The sequence below is a fragment of the Dasypus novemcinctus genome, chromosome 15 (assembly GCF_030445035.2).
Source record: "Dasypus novemcinctus isolate mDasNov1 chromosome 15, mDasNov1.1.hap2, whole genome shotgun sequence".
Taxonomy (NCBI): Eukaryota; Metazoa; Chordata; class Mammalia; order Cingulata; family Dasypodidae; genus Dasypus; species Dasypus novemcinctus.
In genome coordinates, this window is record NC_080687.1 from 3,976,227 (window position 1) to 3,999,289 (window position 23,063).

The 23,063-nt window shown below is 49.3% G+C and overlaps 1 protein-coding gene across 4 annotated transcripts in view; it reads left to right on the plus strand.

Annotated features, from left to right (window-relative positions):
* Positions 1-23,063, plus strand: part of DCLK1 (doublecortin like kinase 1) — a 305,725-nt gene that overhangs the window by 146,284 nt on the left and 136,378 nt on the right. For all 4 annotated transcript variants that reach the window (XM_058276956.1, XM_058276955.1, XM_058276957.2 and 1 more), the window contains exon 4: positions 16,710-16,809. In XM_058276956.1, the coding sequence (XP_058132939.1) occupies positions 16,710-16,809 (100 nt within the window). The remainder of the gene's footprint in view (positions 1-16,709; positions 16,810-23,063) is intronic.

Genomic DNA, 23,063 nt, shown 5'->3' on the forward strand with positions numbered 1-23,063 from the left:
GGGAAATGGAGCTTCCAACTCCAGCTACAAGATACCTCCTGGGACAGCTTGCACTGCCAGGGTAGGATGATCACCGGCCTCCGCGGAGTGTGGCCTGTATTTTCCCGGAGAGGCTGGCACAGGTCCCCCACCTTCCTCCCTGCTGGAAGCGGGGCTGGGGCCTAGGCTAGAGCTGCAGTCTGACCTGGATGGAAAGAAGCCGGTCCCCACCAGCACTGGGATTTTCAGTCCGCCCCGCTTCCCCTCGTGCGGGCGCAGGGTAAGGTGGCGGCTCCCAGCCTCTTTCTGAAATGGATGGGCTCAAACTTTAGCACTTCCTAGGATTATACTTCAGCCCACAGAATTTCCTCATTAGTAGCTGAAGTTGATGCCCAACTGTTTCTTCCTCCCCCATTTTTGGGAAGTGGAGCTTCCAACTCTAGCCATGAAACAGCTCCCAAGGCGGCTTGTGCCTCCAGTGAAGGATGGGCACTGGCCTCCGTGGCTTGGAGTGCTCTACTTATGAGTCTTCTCTGCAGATGGGCAGCCTCCTCCTTCCACTCCTTTAAGAATGTTGCAGGATGCTCTTCCAGCCTTCTGGAGCCACACACACAGGTGCCTCGGTTAGCTGAGTGATTACTACCTGCCCTGTAGCATGAGCTGGCCCTAGCAGTTCCTTACTGTGCAGCCATCTTGCTGGTTGTTCCTCAACTGTTTTTAAGATAATTTTATTAATTTTTGTTCTTTCAAACGTCACTTAAGTTTGACCAACTATCCTCGTTTCCTCCAGGCCAAAGCATTTCCTGGGGTGCTAGAACCAGTAGCAGCCTGGACTTTGGGCAGACTGGACAAGCTGGTGCCTCTGTTACATAGACCACATCTTAACGAACAGTGTATTTATTCTATTACTTTCCTTGGTGCATACAAGTCAGTGACGCTTTCCCTGTGCATACACGTTGCTGCATTTTGGCTCTTCCATCTTATGTCTGACTGGGTGAGTGCACTAGTGCTTCCGCTGGAGGCCAATTTCTGTTTTTTAATGAATTTTATTTCCAGAAGCATCTCTTGTCTGTTTGTTTTTAGGTGTTCCCTGCACTTCCAGCTGTTTCCCACATACCTTTTCCTTTGCTTCTATAACATTGCTTAGCCCCTGGTCTGCTCTTGCTGTGGCCTCTATTGTTGGGGTTGGAGCTCTGGTCCTTACATTTCATTATCGTTCCTGGGTGTTGAATCTTTGGGTCATTCTTACATCTATATGGTCCAGAAGACTATTTCTAAGGTCAGGCCCAACCAGAAGAAAACAATCAAAAAAGGAAAAGAGCATGTGCTGTGCACCTCTCGCGTGTGGCTTGGTCAGCCGCGGGTTGATGCCAGGGCTGGGGGAGGAGCGAACCGTGGTCCCCACGAGCCGTGGTCCCCGCGAGCCTGTGCCTGCTTCCTAAGGAGCTTTAATGAGAAGGGATTTCAGGTTTCGCTGAAGATGATTTTCTATTTCTGAGCACTGCACAGCAGCTAGTAAACCGAGATCCCTAAAAGCAGTAAACATGTTCAAATATGGAAACATCCCTTACAACTAAGTGAGTAAAATTCGGCTAAGGAAGAGCATCCTGGCACAAGTGGAAGCGGGGCACGGCACACGGTCCTCAGGTCCCTGCGTTACTTTGGTGAGGGGGGACTGGCTTCTTCGGCCGGATTAGCCTCGTGAATGCAGATGTCCACATGTGCCCAGGCTGGACCACTGGGCTGGACAGAAGAGCTGATTTCTTGGCATATCCCTTTACTCTGGGAGATGCTGCACATGTTTATTTTTTAGCAGTCATCAGCACCGCCAGAGGCCCAGACTCAGGATCTCCCTGCCCTGTGGAGGAGACTGAGTCAAGAAGGTGAAAGCTGCTCTCCCTGTTAAAGAACTGGTAAAGCTGCTTTAGCTGTCAGTGCTGCTCTGGACACTGAAATTTGAGTTTCATGTGATTTTTACCTGATACAAAATGGTATTCGTCTTTTGATTTTTTCAACCATTTAAAACATAAAAACTGTTCTTAGCTTGTGGACAACACAAAACTCAGCAGAGGGGCTGCGGTTTATCAGCCTCAGGTCGTAGCTTCTAAGAATGCTTATTTTTGATACTCAGGTTTGTGTATGTGTAAAAAAACTTGGATGTAAGCAAATTAAAACGTATGTTCACAAACACATGAATTTATGAGATGAAAATAAACGTTTCAGTCCACATGCCTTAATATAATTTGGTATGCGGTACTGAATGTCTTCACAAAGGCAGGGGTTTAGACCCAAAGAAGACTGCAAACCAAGAGAGCAGGAAGGTTTGTAAAATCCTGGCACTGTCCATGAATTTCTCAAAGCACGCATTCATATAATTTGCACCTTCGTTTTCTCCTTTATAAACTATTTGCTTCTGAAATTCTTGTAGTTCCTTTGTCAGTGAAAATTGTTTCATTTTTTCTCTCATAAACCTATATTATAAATTTTCAAACCTTGCACTTTACTGCATATTCCTTTTGAATGTCTTCAATTCTTCAATTTCACACACACCCTTATCTCTAAATTTAATTCTTTTCCAGAAGTTCTGTAAAGAAAAGAAGCCATAATAATTCTTGATAATTTGCAGTTATCTTCTTATAATTTAATACAAGAGGATTTTATTGCACTTTTTAAAGTAGTTTTTCATCTAAAGAATTCCATTTCTCCATGTGGTATTGTATAATAGAATAGTAATAACTGCTATTTCCTGGTTCTAGAAATATTTTTCTATCTAAAAAGAAATTGTTTTTCCCCAGCTGTTATAATACTGCTGTAATAAGTTAACTATTTCATGGTTCTAGAAACATCTAGAATGTTTAAGTTTTAAAGTTACCATTGACTGGACGTGCTAAGAAATTAGTAATAGCCTTTAACCTTTCAGCACATACTCTTTGCTTGAAAATCGAGTCTTAACATTCGCAGAACATGGCTAAACAAAGCTGCCTTATGGTCTCCTACCCTACCAAAATTTTCTGTAAGAGTATTTAGTAAATTATAGAATTAATTTCATCAGTTAATTACATTTTCGTTGTCCCCCCTCTGGCCTACCTGTAGAACCTCCTGAATGTGGTGATAGAGAGCGTTTTCTCTGCAGTGTCTCCAAGTTTGCCCATTGCATGTGTTCCTTTGTAATCCATGGAACAAAAGAGCTGGAAGAGGCTTTGCTGCTCCTTTAGAAGTGACACAAGAGGCACTCAGTGCATTAGGGACACACTGAGCCTTGTCTGCAGAGCCAAGGAGAAGAATCTGCCGGCTTCTGGGTTTGGGGCACACACCTGCCGGGCAGGGAGGTGCCTTCAAAGGCTGTCCTCGCCCTCTAGCCCGCGTCCATCAGGGAAAACAACTGGCAGCCAATGAACAGAGCAGCGAGGACAAAGAGCAGGAGAGGCTCCGCATAATCCAGGCCATACAGAAGACTCTCCCAAAATCAGGAGCTGGTCGTGGTGGCCGAAGTGATAATTGGCATAAATGGGAAATGAATGAAAACCATGTGTGTGCCCTTCTTTCAGGTTAGCGGAATATCCACAATGTTTTAATAGAATTTGTCTCTAACGTTCTGTAAGTTTAAGGTCAGTAGAAAATGAGTCATTAACAGCTAATGTTGCTAACAAACCTCCAGATTTAAGTTCAAGAGTATTCTATTATCTTCCAAATGTTCCTTTTATTCTTTTAGTTAGTTTTGTTTCGTGGGAAACTTTTCTTGTTAGTCTGTTTTTTGTGTGCATGAAACACACACACCCTTCTCTGAGGCATTACAAAAATTAAGATAACCGTTTGCTCACTGGACAGGTTCATGCAAAGACATTGCTTGAACTCAAAAAATTTTGTTAACAATTCATGTGTTTGGACACTGAATGGCCACTAACACTGCAAATAATGCAAAAAAAAAAGTTTACCACTTGATTACTTCAGAGGTTATATAATCGAGCTGTAAACTTGCTTTTGCATGATGTTATGATAGCTTTGTTTAGTGCATTTTACTACCATAGCTGTGACATAAGGTGATTTTAACCTTATTTATATCTGCTACGACCTAATAGTAGAACCAGACTTAAAACTTGTGAATAACCAGTTCCTACTGATGTTTGACAAATGAGGAGAGAACCTCAGTTTTGCGATTGACGTGAATAGTTACGCATTTTTATGGCTTTAAAGGTTTAAGTGCCCCTTGTGGTATCTCCTGCTTAGGTCTCGTTTCCGTTACTATGTAGACAGTTACCACTGGCATGGAACATGGTTCAGCGTGGGAGGGGACGTTCATTCATCTACTTGTCATGTTCTCGGGAAAAAAATGGTTGATTTTCCGGGAATGCAAGCAAATACCTTGTATTTATTCAGTTACTGCGCTCTTAGCACGTTCAAAAATGAGTAAGATAATGATGGAAAGAGGATACCACTTCATGTGCGTTGGTTAGCGCCGATTGCGTTCTGGTGCCTTCCATTTGCCTGAAGTCTGACTGCCGCTGGGCTGAGTAATTTCCTCTAGAAACAAGTACGAGGGAAGGGCAAGCTGGGAGCTGCTGGTTATTTTGCCTTCCATTCCGTGACCTTTGACTCTTCTGAGAGCGGGTCACCAATGTGAACCCAAGGCCCAGCTCCTGGCCACGGCCCGCCACGGAACGCTTGCTGCGCGCGCTGAGGCTGCCCGTGCGCCGTCGCATCAAATCCTTCCTCTTGCTGGGAGACAGACACAAATGATCTTGGTTCCATTGAGGAAGACTCAGGAGTTCCAAGCCACTCAGCTGGCTAAGGAATGCGTTGCGTGTCTCGGATTCGAAAGCCACTACATCTCTTCCGGAGCGCTCCGTGCTCCAGGAGAACTGGCGCATAAAAGGGCATAACACGAGCATTTCCCCATTTCTGTGTGCCCGGTGATGTTCCTTACGTAAATGGACTGGACCGTCCAGAGGCCATTTGAGGCATCCGGAGCCAGCCCTGGCCCTGGAGAGGAAGGCATCCGTACGACGAGGAGGAGCTTGTGGAAGGAGGCGAGGCCAGGGCCACTCACTTCTGGGCTGTGAGAAACCCGACAGACAGCACTCAGCCACTGGAAATGACTGTGAAAAGCTTTGATTTTATTATCTCACGTTGGTGTCTTGAGCCCCGAATCTCTTTCCCCAGGCAGCCGAGTTGGCGCTCCTCTTCCTTCTGACGGGAACTCTCTGTCCCCTGGCTGTTAGTGGCCCTGTGGCTTCCACGTGTGAGCAGAGCTGAGTGACCACAGGGGAAACCGCAGCTCCCTGTATCTTTTAAGGGGAACCTTTCACTTTTAAGATGACGCGGGTGACGTGTGGAACCATGATTAGCCCTTGTAGCCAAGAGGTGACTTCAGGGGCTTGAGCGTGCAGTGGAGCACACTTCTGGTCCTTTTTGGAGGAGTTGAATTTAGTTCCATCTCTCGTGTGTGGAAATTTCCTGTTATACACCCTCCACATTGTCTGCTTCTCATCCCTTCACCCCCAGGAAGTGGCAAAGGAAAGGCAGATAGCAGGCAGTAGGGGGACAGAAAATGCTCAGTCGACAGGTCCACCCTTGCCCAGGACGCCGGCCCAGGCACGCACATGCTCACACACTCAAGACGCGCCACGTCGGTTTTGTTCATGGGCGCTGGTTTCCAGAAGTCTTGGTTGTATCCAACCTTCCTTTGGAAATTGCTGGAGCTGGAGTCTCCCCTGGGCTTTTGGTACAGCCATGGGCAAGAGGCCCCGTGAGCCGTAACCACGGCCGGTGGCCTCTCGGTGTGAGGCTGGAGAGCCCAGGGCATGGCGTGTTCCATGTGAAGCGCGCAATGTTTTGTGAAATTGAGCTCATTGCCAACTTTCAAAACTCAGGAGGTTTCAAACAGAAATCTGAATTCATTTTCTCTTAGAAAATCAACTGACCTGGCAGCACCAGGCCAGCCTTCTTGAGTAGCTGCTGCCCCCTTCATGTGTGTTTGACCGCAGCGGGCCCCCGCCGCGTCCCTCGCCCCTGCCTGGGTTCCCCGCCGCGGTTCTCTGTGTTGATCAGGCCTGGCCCCCGTAAGCGTCTGAAGCCTGAGGCTCGAGGCTTGTAGCGCTGCACCCCAGGGAAATGGGGCCCTGCACCCCAGGGAAATGGGGCCCTGCTCCCCAGGGAAGTGGGGCCCCACCCCCTCGCATTCGCTCACCTCTCCATTTAGGCAGATAGGGAATTCTAAAAGTTCTAATAGATCCAGCAGAGGATGTAGACAAAGAAGAAACGTTGGCTTCAGGTGTTTTGGTCACCATGTGTGGTTTTTATTTATTTTAAGGCCATCGAGTAAGGGATAGCTCCAAGTACATATTCATAGCTGTATACCCATAACTATGTTTATTAATTTTTAAAAGCCTTCCTTTTGGACTGTGAAATTCTTACTATTGCCATCTCTCTCTCAACCTTTTATCAGTTGCATTTATATCTTAAGGCAGTTATGCAAAAACGTTATTTTCAAACAACTCTGGAGAATGTTTTCATTAACAGTTTTAAAAGCTGACTTACTCTCAAATTTAATTTTTGGAAGAATAAGTGTTTTCCCCCAGTAATATTTTTGAAACCAAGTAAACATCATTAGCTGCCTTTGTAGGGAAAAAAAGGATTTTCTTTCCTACAGTAATTTTAGAATGTAACAGGCTGTGTTTGTACTGATGATTATTAATTAGAAGTGGTTAAGCACTGAGTGTAATGCTGACCAGTATGCATGGACATGTAAGAAGCAAAGGGCTCTGCCCTCAGCTCGTTTCAGAAAAGGTCTCCAAAGTGACAGTGGTGCTGGCTGTGATGGAGGTGGTGGAGGTGGTGATGGTGAGTGGTGTTGGGGTGGAGGTGATGGTGGTGATGGTCGGGGTGGTGATGTGATGCTGATGGTGCTGTGGGCGATGGTGTTGGTGGAGGTGATGTTGATGTGGTGAGTGGTGATGGTGGTGGTTGTGATGGTGTTGGTGGAGGTGGAGGTGATGGTGATAGTAGGGGTGGTGATGGTGATGATGGTGTTGGTGAGTGGTGGTGGTGGAGGTGGTGATGGTGAGTGGTGTTGGGGTGGAGGTGACGGTGGTGATGGTCGGGGTGGTGATGTGATGCTGATGGTGCTGTGGGTGATGGTGTTGGTAGAGGTGATGGTGATGTGTGGTGAGTGGTAGTGGTGGTGGTTGTGGTGGAGGCGATGGTGATGGTGGTGGTGGCGATGGTGGTGATGGTGGTGGTGGCGATGGTGGTGGTGATGGTTGTGGTGGAGGTGGTGAGGGTAGTGGTGATAGTTGAGGTGGTGGTGATGGTGGTGGAGGTGATGATGATGGTGGTGATGGTAGTGATGGTGGTGATGGTGGTGGAGGTGTGGTGATGGTGGTGATGGTAGTGATGGTGGTGGTAGAGGTGTAGTGATGGTAGCGGTGATGATGTTTCAGTGAAGTAAGCTTTTGGGGATTGTCGTTTGTTTGAAAAAACATCATTTACTTGAGAAGAATAATTTGAACTGTATTTTAAAAACTCCTTCCAATGCCAAGCTAAGTTTTCAGACAAGTAGATTAGAAATAGAAATATTTTAAGCAGCTGATCCATATTTCAATGTCAAGCAACATTTCCAGGCAGAAGCATATGTCAGTGGCTTTGGGGATAGTATCTTATTCCTGCAACATCAAGTAACAAGCTCCAGTGGCCAAGAATAAAAAAGGAAAAGTGGTTTATCTTTGTTTTTACCCTTCAAATATATGCCAGTTCTTTAAATTGTTATTTCTCATGAAATTTCATAAAATCTGATTTCACCAGCGGGTTACTGTGAGGAGTCAATGTGACTGTCAAGTCTTGATGACCATCAAGACTTGATGGTCAAGTCTCCCTCCAGGGCACCTGGGAGTCCTTCCACGGTCACGGGCGCTTCTAGGACAGCTGGAGGGAAACTCATGGCGGCGGGGCTCTCTGGTCTTGTGCGTGTTGAATGAGTGTGACAAAATTGTAAAAGAGCAACCAGTTTAAGTAAATTTTTAACTCCTGTCCCAGATAGAACTACATCCGAGGGTGTCACCTTTACTGAGTTTATTTGTTGGGTTTGGGTCTCTGGGTGTGAAGCCCAACCTTTGCCATGTGTGTTTCCTGACTTCACCTGCAGAGAGCTGTGCGCTAGCGGGCTATGGCCCCGTTTCCTTTGCTCTGAGCTTAGTTCGCCCCAAACCTGTCCCATGAATGTTGTTTTAATGGTCCCATTAATGATGTACATTCTGTAGGAGCATCTGTGGAACATCACTTCCTCATTCGGCTTCTTGTCATTGAGAAATGGTGACCCCCTAACTCAAAGACCTAGGTAGACATTTATACAGAATACGCTTTAGGGAATCTCCGGGAAGGTGTAGTTCTTTTCATGGACCTTTATACACATGCTTCTAGATCAATAGCTGCACGAACTGAATCCAGGCCAGAGGAGCATTTCTAAGGGTTCACTAGCATTGCCGTGTTTGTTTTTTAATTGGGAAACGTTAAATTAACAGCAATTCTTACTGTTAAAAATAAGTAAGGTAATATGCCAGACCCCTGTGCCTCCTGCTGGCTGCTCTGGGCATGGCCTTTGCCCTCTAGTCGCCCGGGACCCCTCTCCCAGCCCCCTTCACTCATCCACATCACCTGCCCCGTGTTGCGTTTGCGATTCCTGCTGGGGACGGCACTTGGCGTTGCTAATGGGAGCTCACGGCGTTGCCCAGAGTGCTTGGAAGGCAGCAGCTTGCTGGCGTTCACTGCCCTCTTGCTCAGCGGCCAGCCAAGAGCTCACCCTATATGCCACGTTTTACCCTTGAGTGTTTTTCTCGTCTCCTCCTAAAGGCTCTGTGTTCCGTGTTCATGGCCTCGTGTCTCTCTTATTGGCAGTTGGGGGTGGTCCCCCAGAGAAGCAGAACCGTGTACATTATCATACGTAAACACTCAGAGGTTGGCAATAGGGGCTGGCTCACACCCGTGGGATTGGCACGACTGAATCCCATGAGGTCGTTTGCCAGCCGGAAACCATGGAAAGTGGAGCTAGACTCCCAGGAGAAGCGGGCTGGCTGAAGCGGACACAGAAGTTCTTCCTTCTGACTTCTGGCACCCTCAGTCCTGGCTCGGAGGCCTCACCCGGGTGCACGAGGGGCTCCCCCCCTGCTGAGCGCAGCTCCTGTGCTCGCAGTGCAGTCCCCTGTGAAGGCAGTCCACTGACTGTGCGCGCAAACCCGCCTGTGAAATCCCCTCAGTGACCGTGAGGCCAGTGCCTCCTGGACGCCATCACCCAGCCAAGGTGGCGTGTGAGATTAACCTCACAGTCGTTTTATAGTTTACTTTGCAATTACTGTAGAAGGATCTTTCGGCCCAGTTAGAAACCATGCCCGCCATCTCAGGCGCCGCCTTGCGCAGATCTTTTGGGAGATCCTCCCAGCAATAGCAGATGAGTGTAATTCTTTCTGAGGCGTGGAAAGGATGAGCCGAGCCCAGCCAGCCTTGGGCTTGGACTCCTTCAGGCTTGACCGCCCATCTGGGGGTCGTTGAGGCAGCTGTGCCTCTGAGCTCAGGTGGAGGATTATCAGTGCTCGCTCCAAAGAGGCTGCTGATGGCACAGTTTCCATTTTCTTGGGCTGTGAGGCGATTCATTGAGTGAAATAGTGCAAGTAAGGCAAGCCGTTCCGGAGCTGTGGCTGCCGACAGTGGAGGACGGCATCATGGGGGGAAATGACACGCTGCCAGGGGGTCGACGCGACATCAGTTTAGGGCACGACCAGGACTGGAGGCCCGCGAAGTAAACTCTACTCCCCACACCGTTTCTCCAAGATAACCACGGGGCTTTTATCTTCCGTTTGTAAACCGCAACCCCAAGTCCCTCAGCGTAACGGGCAGCGCAGGCTCTGTCGCCGGCCGAGCTGCTGGTGCCTGCACCCCGTGTGTGCATGGGCCCATTGCACATCTGCGGACACCGAGGCTGGGAGGAGGTGGACAGCTCCCCCGGGGTCGCACCGCAACTAAGTGGCAGAGCTAAAGCACCTGCTCAGAATTAGTTACCAGAGGTCATTGTACATGTGAAAAAGAACTGTAATGTTACAGAAACAGGGTAAGGAATGAAAGACACACCGTTTAGAGTGGGCTGCAGCCCCCCACCTCAGAGTGATCCACAGACAAGGGGGCGCCTGCCTGCCGCTGAGTGTCGCCTTAGCCCCACGGGAGGCCGAAGGCATGTGCAGGTCCGTAATTGTGCTGTTTTCCCCTGGCTGACCCAGTAGATTAAATTGCTCATGTTTCAAAGGAGGAAATTCTCTTTCTTTTTTTCCTCATTTCTTTAATCACCCAGCTGTCATTCCAATGTTAACTTTAGTCTACTCTGAATTTCAAAAATAGTATCCACTTTTGCAAAAAGGTGGCTTAGCACTTCATTGTGTAAAACGTAAAAAATAATTTGAGATCTTTATTTTCATGACTCTTTTTCAAAAATTATTATTATGTGCCCAAGAACCAGCACTTCTTTAAAGGAGTTACCTTTACCAGAAATTTCTAGCTGGAAGGACAATTGTAAAATAATTACCATCTGTGTAAGTTTATCATCAAAGTAAAGAGAAGGTGACAAAGTCAAAGGACAGTGGAGAAATGTCTTTTTGTGACAAACACATAACACATTCTCAACATTTGGCTATAAAACTAATTGTCAACCAGAAATATTGAATTCCAGAACTATTTTAGACCAGAAGTATTGAATGCCACGATTCCAGAATGGAGGAAATTCACAGCGGCTCACCGGTGCGCGGTGTGAAGACTGGAGGAAGAAGCCAGGTGTGGGATGACATCGGGAAAGGACACCTAACCTGGATTCGGTTTTGGCAGGACGTGGGGTCCGTGTGGGCCAAGGGTCAGCCGAAAGCGGACTGTAACAGCTTACGACCTGGGCAGAAGGGGGGGCCGGCTGGCCGGCGCCTTAGAGCTTGATGATCCTTTCGTTGTTAGCACAAAGGTATAAGTGTTCCTTTTTGGTAGGGAACATCCAATAAATACGAGCAGACCTTCTCAACGTGCCTCCAGCTGGTCTCGAAGGAGAGGGCAGTGGGAAGCCTGTTTTAGAAAGAAAACGGAACCAGAAAGGAGGATAATCCTCAGTGACTCGAATCAACGGACTAAATCTCTTGGCTTTTATTTTGGCAGTTGTTCAGAATCTCATTTTTTAAATATCAGGGGGTGACAGTGAGCGACGTCGGTGCCCCCAGGCCTGGCAGCGGCGCCCGGCCAGGACCACGGCCTCCGAGGCTGCAGAGCTGGCCGCGGCCTGTAGAGGGCACTCCCGGCAAGAAAATCCCCGCCAGGCCCCCCCCCTGCCTTGCGTCGCCATGGAAACCCCCTGCCGCGGGGGAGGGTCCCCGCCTGGCTTTGGACGTGCAGAGCAGCTGCTCGCAGGGCCTTTGTTTGAATCTCCAGCCGGAAGCTGCGAGGACAGGAAGTCCATGTTTGCCGCGTTGAGCCCCCGTGAGCCGCTTCGTCTCCCGGGCGTGTGCGTAAGGACAGATGAAGGGGAAAGCTTCGCCCTCAGTCCAGAGCACAGGGCGCCAAGGAGGGGATGTGGTTTTCTCAAGCCCAAGCCATAATTCAAGCTTGCTTTTAAAAAAAAAATTCTTTTGATTAGATACTGTTAGTGTGGTAACTGTTGATTCTGATGGCTTTGTCAAGTGAAATTTCTACACTGCAGACCTGAGGGTACTCATAGATCTGTGAGTTTGAATAGACTTGCTCATCCTGTGACGCGGTGCGTAAGAGCCTGGCATCTGAATAGGAGCTGTTTTCAAATCCCTAGTGGCCTCGGAAGTGATTTCATCTGGCTAGCTTGCCTAGTCTGTAAAATGTAGGTACACACAACATCGAATTATTATTTTAGAGTCTGCCCCTTAAATGTGACAATGGATATAAGATTATTCTTGTCGCCATGTCACACCAAGAAAATTTTCATCTTTTCTTGATGCCTTCAGTGTATTATTACTTAGGGTAAACATTACATTAGAACCAGTGCAGAAACCGATTAGCAGGAGAAGTGAAGCAACTTGTCCAATGACATGCGATGATTATAGCTCATCCGTGGTCAGACGCCGGGTCTCCTGATCCCCATTTGAGTACATTTTTCAGCACATCTGGCAGTTCTCATCAACGTGTTTTCCGTGGCACGGTGGGCATGCACTCTGTGGCGTGCCGTCAGAGGTAAACCGTGATGCAGGAAGCAGCATGTTGTTCTTTGGGGTTTGGGGTTAGGCTTGCATAGACTCAAAGCCTTAGGCAAGACCCTAAAATCAGTCGATAGATGTGAAGCGTCATCTGCCTCCTTGATGAACTGCATTTACCACCCACCGTTTCTTCTCCAGCGTAGGGACATTTTGACAGAGGACAGTTTCTCAGCACTGCCAGTCCACGTTTCCATGAACCTGGGGTTGGGCACAGATCCTGGCAGCGGTTGCTGGAACTGCCTCTGTGGTGTGTGGACAGTGTAGCTGCAGGTGGCTTGTCACGGCCCCATTTCCGTGGGAGCCTGACGGGGGCCTGGTGGGAGCCGGGGCCTCTTCCACCGGCAGCTCCGGCCGCTCCACACTGTTGTCCCTGATGTGAAACGACGTAGGCCTTTCCCAAACGGGAATGCTGGGAGAATGCCTGTCCCAGCAGCGTGCAGGGCACGGAGTTGCTCGTTTTCACCCACAGCTCTTGGACTCTGCCTCTGCGCTGGCTGAATGTCGGGGTTTAGACAGCAGCCTTGCTTCAGGGTTGCTGGTTGAGGTTCCTTGACTTGCCCGAGTCCACGATGGATTTGGAGCAAGAGCTGGACTCAGTCCACCTGACCCCAGTCCTCGGACAGTACCCCGGAAAGAAATGCAAGTGCCTCTCTGCCGTATCACTGATTGGGAAAAACGCACTAGGAACGCTTTGGGTTGTAAGTGGTTCTGTGCACACAGAAGAGGAAGGGCAGGCAGGTGTACCCTCAGGGCCGGGCACAGCGGCTGGCCATAAGAGGTGCTCAGTAAACATTCACCAAATGGACTGGGGTTCAGAGTGGAGGTGAGTCACATTGCCTTGGAGTGGGTAAAGAAGGTAGTGCTTCAGTCTTTAACTGAGCCTTGGGCTGCAGGAGGGATTTGTATAGACCAAAAGAAGGAGGGATACCAAATAAAAAGAACTGCATGTGAAAAACCAGCAAGTAGAAGGAACAAGCCCTTTTTAAAGAAGGAGTAACGCAGATAGATCAGAATGCATTTCAGATTAGAGAATAGTCCATCCATCCACCCGTCCATCCAGCAGATGGTTATTAAGTATCAGGCAGCATGGCTCAGCTGAAAATACTGTAAGCTGGAAAATGTAGGTTAGAGCCAGATTTGGGGGCATCTGGAACACCAGACTGGAGAGAGAAACTTTACCGTGCTGGTGTTCTGAGCACCGGAGAGAACTGGGCAAGTTGACTGACAGAAGGAAGCAGGTGTTTGGAGAGAGGCGGGGCAGGTGAGGAAGTCCTGAGGCCACTGCTGGGACCCTAAGTTCTGGACTCACCTGGTGAGGGAGGGATGGGGAGGACAAGGGGGGGCGCCAGGGCCGTGGCTGTGGGGAGACAACGGAGAAGAGCAGGTGCTAATGCCAGCTCTTCTGAGGGGACCGGAGAACGGTGGCGACACGGGCAGGCTGGAGAGGAGCCACCGGCTGGACATCCCTGTGTTCACGGCTGGCCGCGCTGGCCTCCGCAGCTCCCTGTATCCCACCCTGACCAGCGCTCCAGCCTCGGGGCTGCTGGGATTGAGCCGCGCCGCCCGGATGGGAGCCGTCTGTGGATGGACGTCGGAAGGCGGCGCTGGCCCAGGCATGGAGAGGCTCTGCAGGGCGCCTGAGACGGGGCCGGGTGGGATTGGGGCGCGCCTCCGACCCGTGGCCGGGTCCTTACACGGAGAGGACGTGGAGACAGAGAGGCCGAGCGGCGAGCAGGGGGAGAGGTGACGCGGCAGGGGCGCAGCTGGAGGCCCAGGGCTTGGTGGAAGGCCAGCGCCAGGGCACGGGGGGCAGCTCGGCCTGTGGGGACTGTGCGCTGGGACTCAGAGCCTCCAGAACCGTGCAACGATAAGTAGTAGGTGAAGCTAACTCGTTGGTTTTTTTTTTTTTCAATAAATCGATTTTATTGATTCATATTAATAAAGCATACAATTCATCCAAAGTGTATAATCATTGGTATTTGGTATAATCACATAGCTGTGCATTCATCTCCCCAACCATCATTAGATTTCATTATTTCAATAATAATACCAATAAACAAAAATCAAGTTTTTAAAAATTTTTAAACTTTATTTCAACTTCCAAAAATAAAATAACAGACAAAAGGCAGCTCAACTAATTATGGAAGCCTTACTTTAAAAAACCCTGTCCAGGCACATTTCACCTATTTAATCCTAAAAACAACCATCGTGTGATATTTGTCGTAGCAGCCCTTGCAAAATAAAATAGATTCCTAATGAGCACACATTTTGTGAAAGAACAGGTCAGCTTCTGCCATCCCATTGCAGCAAGAAGGATTTTTTTAAATCCATAAACAGAACTTATTTTTTAAAACTGGTAACCACACCAAAATTTGAAAACATCAAATTTAAGAAAGGATTAATGCTGCACAGATACATAAAATCAGATTATTCCACAGAACACAGTTTTGCATGTACAGCTCTGACATCAGCTGCCTAGAGGACACTTCTCAACGTGCGTTTGCCTAGAGGAGAGGGCGAGGTGTCTTCCTTTTGTTAGGGGGGTGTAACTCCACGCCTCTGGATCTGTAATGGAGAGGACAAACGTGCGGATGGAGGGCACAGGTGCTCTGAGACCCACCTCTGTCATACCTGTGTGTCAGCCGCCTCTGCTGTCAGGTCTTTACCAAGACCTCGAACGACGACGAGCCGCTCTGGAAGTTTGGATTTGCTCCGGGTAGACGTGGTGAGGAGGGCGCAGAGCAGAGAGGACGAGGCGCGGCACTCCTGGGAGCTGCGCAAACGCTGGGAGCTCAGCCGCCGGAGGTGAGGGGCCCCGGGTGCCTGCCGCACCGCCTCGCGGGGCCGCCTCCGTGCTGGGTGATGACAGTTACTTTTCTTTAGCAATTACTGCGATTCTTTAATATTCTCGGGATCCTGGCATGGGAGGGGACATCAGCAGTTATCGTGTTTCCTTCCCATCCTGCCAACAGAATTATACCCAGACTGTCCAAGGCCAGTCGCTGCCGGCTCGTTCTTTAGCACAGGCGCAGGGGAGGCCCTTAGCCACAGCCTGCGGCCACCTGTTGTCACCTTGACAGCAGTTACATGGCCACTTCACGTGAAGCACACGTACACACGAGTGGACGTGGCCTGGTCAGGCTGTTCTGGGCTCAGACTGTGGCCACGCTGGGAAGGAAACAATGTTTTCCATCTCCCCGAGAAGGGTCGGGTATAACAGCACGGGGGGCCATCCCAAATGTGTGAGCAAGCAAGTAAATGAGCAAATCAAAGGTGGCAGCTGGAGGGAAGGCGCTGGAGTAACTCAGTGTTTCCCACACGTACCTGGCGGTGGAACCTTTTTTGCACAAAACCCAGACTCTGAAGCACTGCGTCAGTACCTTTGGGGACTCCGAGGGCCGCCTTCTCTGATCACCTCCTGTCCCCCTGCCAGCAGCTGTGCCCGCGCAGGTGGTGCTAACGAAGGGTGCCCGCCCCTGAAACTGCAGGCCGGCCCGCTGTGGGCAGCCAGCGCCGTTCCTCCAGTGTCGGGGGCCTCTTAGAGGGTCTCGGTGTGGCGCCTGAATGGGGGCCTCCAGGGGGTCGCCTGATGATAAGCCTCAAGTGGTCAAAGGTCGCTGAACATACGGGGGAACTTGCCATGTCCCGCTGCCTTCTGCTGACATACCGTGAACAAGAAGTCACACCACGTGGTTCAGGACAGAGACCAGCGCCTCGAGGTCACTCATTCAGACCACACTGCCCCGAAAACAGCTCGTTCTCTTCTGTTCTTGTGTGGAGGGCCAGCGGAAGAACTAGCAGAAGGCTGTTTCAAAGCTTTCCCCTTGCATGACCCCGATGAGCTGGGTGCCACGGGACTTTCGATGGCTGGCGTCACTTAGGGGTGGGTTCGCGGTTGCTGTCGTCTCTTTCTAAATCTCCGGGGTGACCTCATTTTTCTATTATTCCTCTTATCAAAGGTTTCATTTTCCATTTCACTGGAGGTAGGGTGGGTCCAAAGGAGGTAATTAAAGGTATTAATATTGGGAAATAAATATTTTTCTTCAGGAGTTACCCGAGACGGTGGTTATCCTGTGCGTACTATGACATCAATTACAAAAAAACACACGTGTGGCTCAAACCATATGCCGACTTTTACTGCTATCAAGGAGTATTACATTCAAAAGAACTCTTTTTCCCACATGTCGTGGCAGCCGCTCTTTTATGGAAACAAAGGGCTCTTGCCTCACAGCCTATTGATATATCAAGTAATAAATGTGACAGTTACCAGTTCTCTTTTCCTCTTCCCGTCTTCCTGCACAACTGAAACGGAACATGTTTCTTACTCATAACAGATGCTGGAAACCCTCTTTTGAAATTGCCGGGGAGAGGTGCCCTGTTGATTCCATTAGAGGGGAAGCGGCTCTGTGCAGATGCCTACTTGCTGGGATACATTGTTGCAAATTGTCGCTCTGTTGACCCCTTGCTGAGTGCCATGCTTTTCTCTTGTAGGTGATGTGCCTTCAGGACTTTTTTGGTGACGATGACATTTTTATTGCATGTGGACCGGAGAAGTTCCGTTACCAGGATGATTTCTTGCTAGATGAAAGTGGTAAGGAAAAAAAGTTCAAAACCAGGGGAAATTTGAGGCAGCTTTCTAAAATGAGCTGCACTGGGCCAAAAATATGTCAATTCCTAAGCGACCAAATCAGTTTCAGATTCTCAAGCTGCATGTCTTTTCCATATCTAGAATTTCTTTGATTTTTTAAATATAGAAAACAGATGAAATGATCATTGGAAAGGTTACATCATTTAGAAGAGTAAACTATTCATGGCTAATTGATGACCTCTTAATAGCTAAATTAATGTTTTATTAAAAAATAGTGCTGATTTCTACATTTTAAATGATATATATGTGTTTCTCAAGAATTATTGTTGAGAGACGTGTAATGATAAAATTATTGAGTGTGTTTCTTGGCTCAGCCTTCACCTGGCCACCTTTAATTCATAACTGGGGAAGTGCTATGGGATCTCCTTTCCTTTTAATACTTAAGAATTTTGTTGGCATTTGTGAGGCATCACAAAAGAGGAAGGTAGCTTCCTTCCACTAAGAAAGTGAATGAGATCATCTGTCATTGATGAAGAGAAGACAAGAAAAGAAGGAAGTATCTTAGGAGATGGATAGGAAAAGTTGTGATTTGGGAGAAAAAATACTTCTTTTGTTTTAAAAACAGTCTCTGAATCTTAAGTGTCACGGGAAAGAGCATTGTAAGAGCAAAGACTCTTCCTTGATAATACGAATTCTAATGTATTTAGGGAAATATAACATTTAGTAACAACTCAATTCTGTCTAGTTTGAATTGCTTTATGAGGTGATAATGAATTATTGTACAGATGAATGTAGAAAAAACAATTAGTGAACTTTTGACGTAAAAACAGGCACTAGGAATAAAATATGGATTAGAGTGGACTTACTGGTATTCTACTATAGAACTATTGTGACTCTAGCAATGGAAGAAATTGTATCATTGATGTGGAGACAGTGGCCACGGGAGCTACTGAAGGCAGGAAGAGGTAAAAAGAGGTGTGATAGTGGGGCATTTTCAGGACTTGGCATTGTCCTCAATGATATTTCAGAGACAGATGCAGGACATTATATATCTTGTCATAGCCCACTGAATGGCCTAGGAGAGAGTGTAAACTACAATGTAAACTATAATCCATGCTGTGGAGCAGTGCTCCAAAATGTCCTCATCAAATGCAATGAATGTGCCACACTAATGAAAAAAGTTGTCAATGTGGGAGCAGCAGGGTCTGTGGGGTATATAGGAACCTCATATATTTTAATGTAACATTTTGTATGATCTATGTATCTTTGAAAAAATAATTTTAAAAAAGCATTTGACAAAGCAAAAAAAAAAAAGAAGAGTGACATAATGTAATGGTTCCACCCCAAAAATTTATATTCACATGTCTGTATATAGTATCTAAATATAGGATTATATAATAGCTATAGTGTCTATATGTATGCATATATGTAAGCTAAGTATAAAGATTTGCATCTGAGTACATCCCTTATGAATTTAAATACACTATAATTATTTCATCATTTAAAAATGACTTAAGGATAAGAATAAGAAAAATTGTCCCTTTATCATAAAAACTTTAAATGTCCCCCCAGTTTTATATATATATATATATATATATAATTTTAAGAGATTTAAGTTGTTTTGGCTCAAGGATTCTCACTGGAAGAGTGGTTTTATATCTGTTTTCCTGTAAGTATTTTTTCTTCAAATATATTTCATCTTTATCTCTGATAGAAACTTCTCTTTGGAGCAAATCCATATAAATATGTTGAGCATACGACCCCTTAGGGATCATTTCCATCACCCCTGCTTATAGCTTTGCTATTGTGTCAAACAAGTGGACATCATGAGGCAGACAGAAGAGAAGAAAAATAAACTGGTTTAATTTCAGTTTAAAGGAAGTAGCTGCTTCTGATGGCATGGTCCAAAAGGCCAGATGTGCTCTGAAATGGAAGTTACATTTGTTGCTCTGACACAGAAAACAGCCTGTCAAACTCACCTGGAAGACAGCTCAGTTTCAAACCAACATGGAGCGGGTGACATGCTTCCAAGCCCACCTGGCTCTCTCCGGCCTCCAGGTAGACCTTGGGCCCCTGCTCCCACCTGACTGCCTCGGTGAGCTTCTGCAGCCGCTGCTCCCTCCCCAGCGTGTGCTCGCTACCCAGGACGCGCCTTCTGTTTGCTTACCTGCGACAGGTGGACAGGTGGACTTCCTGAGAAGTGGAGCAGAAAACTACCAGGAAACCCTGGGCATCTCCCCGTAGCATCCTTCCCCGTTACAGAGACTGTCCACGGAGACATGCGCAGGTGCACATGCTGCTCACGAGCGAGGGTGAGCGCATGTGCCCGCCCTTTGTGTTTGGCCCTGGAAGGCTCCTTCTTCCTGCTTTGGTGAGAACCTCACATCTCTTAGCCTTCTCAGGATGGCTGGATTCTCACAGTTTCTTGGTTTGAATTACATCTACTTAGCTACAAGGTCCTCCCCCATCCTCACAGAAGAATGTGGACCAGGGTTTGGGAGGGAGTTAGGAAAATCGTCCAAGCGTAGATTCTGCTTCCTTGTTGGCTTTACCCTGAGGCTGAGCTCCCATGCAAACAGCAGCTTTCCTGTTTTCTCACAGCACGGTCCAGTGCTGATGTATGACCATTTGAATCTGTTTGTAAGTGCGCTGAGCGTGGCTTAGCCCGGCTTATCTGTACCTGCTAAATGGTATTTGCACGTTGATGCCACATTCGGCCTGTTGATAGCCGCTTCTTAAAAGTAGTGTCTGTAGGGGGTAGAGACATCTGAAGAATTAAGCCTCTGGCCCTGCGCAGGGCTGAACTTGAGTTAATGGCCCCAAGAAGCGGCCTTTCACCACGGGACAGCGATGTCGTTCTCTCTCTCAGGATTAGCCTGGCCCCACTCTGCTCAGGATTAGCAATCCCGGGTCCCCTCGTCACCGCTGGGAGGCTCTTGGGCTTCCGATCCCAGGTCTGAACCACCAGGAGTTTTGCCGTTGAAGACGTTCATTTCTTGGGGCCACTTGGGGCCAGCTCGGTATTAGGAACTGGAAGGGAGCCCACGCCCCTGAGTTTTCTCGAGGAGCCCTTCCTTTTCCTCGCTGGCATGTAACTGTTTCAGCGGCACCGCCATCACACGTGGCATCCCAGCGCCTCTGACACGGCGGCCGACGGCGCCCGCGGCGCCTTCCCTGCCTGACGAGAGGGGACGCCAGAGGATCTCGCTCTACGTGCAAGGCAACTGACAGGGCCGTGCTTTGTTGTCGTTCCAAAGTGGCAGAGTTGCTGAGGATTGTCCTTGCAGCCGGGAAGGGACGGCCGTCTCCGTGTGATGAGCCCGGTACCCCCGTCGCCGTCAGCCGCCCCCACCTCCAGCCAACGTCTCCAAGCCCCATTGATCGGCGCCCTCACCCCTGCCAGCAGTCTAGAAACCTCTCGTCCTGTTTTTTTTTCTTTCTCTTCCTAAGATCTTTCTTGGCTTTGATCAACCGACTCCCAAGGGCTCTTGATGCTGCTGTTAACAGGAATTCCTCTAAATGTCCCTGGTTTTGCTTAGCTATTGCTTGTCCAGGTCTTATTTTAATTTGGACTTGAAGTTAAAAACGAACTGGTCGGTGTTGCTTTGACCTGTCTTTGGGCCTGCCCACTTACAGCCTCCTGCTTGCTGTGGAATGCCTAAGCTGGCCCCGCGCCTCCCCTCTGTAGGGTCCAGGGAAACGCTGCCGGCGGGGCTGCGGGTTTCAGCAATGCTCTTGCACCACTTCCGCAGCCTGGAAAGCTGTGTCTGAATGCTATAGGGGAGTATTTTAAACGGATGGATATGTGTCTCAATTTGCCAGGGTTGCTGAAACAAAATACTAGAGACCGGTTGGCCTGAACAACAACAGGGATTCGTTGGCCAACAGTGTGGGAGGCGAGGAGCCTGAAATCAAGGGGTGGGCGGTCGTGCTTTCTCGGGGGCCGGCGGCCCTCTGCGGGCGCTGGGGACCTCCTCTCACCCGCCGCCTCTGGCCCCTGTGGCTCCTCCTGCGTGTCCGAATCCCCTTTGCTGTCAGGCCTCCCTGCGTAGTGGGTTCAGCCCCCCCCCCATTTCATTTGGCCTCATCTTGGGGTCTCCCCGTATCCCATCTCCCAGTGCTTCCCCCGCAGGACTGGGTATAGGACTGGCCATGCCTTGTGGGGTCACAATCCGAGAGGGGCTGGTGTGGCGCTGACGCCCACCGCGCTGCAGAGAGCCACCTGCAGCCGAGCCCAGCTCCCCGGGGGCCGTGTCTCCCCGTCCCCCCAGGAGCCCTGCGCCCCGGCTCACCTGGCAGGACTGAGAGTGGCCGCTTGCGCCTGCCCAAGGGGTGCAGGGAAGGCTGTGCGGCAGGGGGCTGGTGGGCAGGGCACGGCGTGCGGGGCGCGGGGACTGGACATGGTGGACCTGAGAACGGAAGGCGCAGAGCCCTGGGTCTCAAGCCCCCCACCTGCGAGGCGGGCGGGAGCAGCGCGACGCATGTCGCGCATTATACACACTCCAGACCTCTGGCTGAGGTGGCAAACACTGCCTGAAACAAAGAAGTCACTCTAAGGGCATGCAAAACTCACCACACTAAATAAGTAGAGAAGTTTAAATAAGCTTTCAAATGGTATTTGTTTAAAGTTTGTAGCCATTGTACTCTGAAGTTTTTAAAGCTTAAAACTGCACTAAGACTTTCAGGACACACGCGTATGCATGTGTATGTGTGTGTACCTCTGTGTGTGCACAAGTGGGTGCATGTGGCCTATGTGCACGTGTGTATGTGTGTGTGCATGTGTGCGTGTCATGTCACGTGTTGCACTGTGTGCGTGCATGTGTGGGCACAAGTGCGTGTGTGTGCACATGCATGTATGGGGCACATGTGTGCTCAAGCGTGCATGTGTGTATGCACATGTGCGTCTTTGTGCACACACATATGTGTATGTGCGCACAGGTGTATGTGGGTGCACATTGTGAGTGCGTGCATGCACACGTGTCTGCATGCATGCAGTGTGCTCAAGTGGTGTGTGCACTGCATGTGTGTTCCTACACGTGTGTGTGAATGTGCATGCATGCACACACATACGTATGTGTCTGGGCGCACGTTCTGCGTGCATGCGTGTGTGCATGTGTTGTGCGTGCGCACGTGTGCATGCATTGTGGGCGTGCGTGTGTGGGCGTGCACGTGTGTGGGCGTGTGCAGGGGATCACCTGCCCTCGCATGGCTGCTCCCGCCGCTCTGCACAGGGGGCTCACCTGGAGTGGGGCCTCCTTCCTGGCGGCGGGCTCTAGACGGCCGCCCTCCCCGTGGCGCCTGGTGCTGGGTGCCCGGGGCCATGGGAGCGCGGGGAGAGGCCACCAGGCTGCGAGGCAGGGGGGCGAGCCCCAGGGTCTCTGGGCAGGGGCCTCTCCCAGGGCGCTGGCTGCAGGGCCGGGGTGGGCGGCCCGGGGAAGCTGCGGTCTCAGCGCAGGGCGTTCCTTCTGCACCGCGGTCACGCACTCAGGAACGAGCCGTGCGCGGGGCAGCGGACCAGGTGCAGGTAACGGTGCAGCGCAGCGCTGACGAAGCAGTGGCTGGCGACATTTAATGCTGCTCACGGCCGACGACTGCAGAGGATCCGAGGTCCTGAACTTGGACTCAGAATATCAAATGCCACTTATCGTTTTGGTGAATTTTACCCCTTAGGACAAAAGTGATAAAATGACTAATAGTTCGCAGCAAACCAATAGCGTTTTCTAGATTTAAATTTGAGTAGAATTACATGGCGAGTTTAAACTGAATCTGCAGAAGGATTTCCTCGAGGTATGTGGCACATGTCAAAGTTGGAATATTTTATTGTTACTGTAGGTATTAATTCTAGGAAAGGATAATTCTTAAAGAAGCCATCCAACTGCCTTGTTGTATAATTGCCCAGTTGCTCCCCCGGTTCATAAAACCTGCCGTGCTTCTTCCTGCTGCTAGCACTGGTTTGTATAGTGCAGCCTGGGCTCGAGGTAGTTTCGCGGGGAGGAAGGTTGTGTTTGTTTGTTTGTTTGCGTTCCTAATGGAGAACACCTGGCTAACGTGCGTTGCTCTTGTCAGCAAGTTCAGTTCCTCCTTACACGGTGGGAAAATCACAGGGTTTCGGGAGACTTCCCCCACCATCGCCATGCTCTAGCTCCTGCATCCATATAAAGTTCAGAACATAAGGAGATCATCTAATTGAATTGGCTGCCAAGCTATGGAGATAAATAGGGACTTGCACTTTGGAGGCAGGTTCTAACTGAAGCATA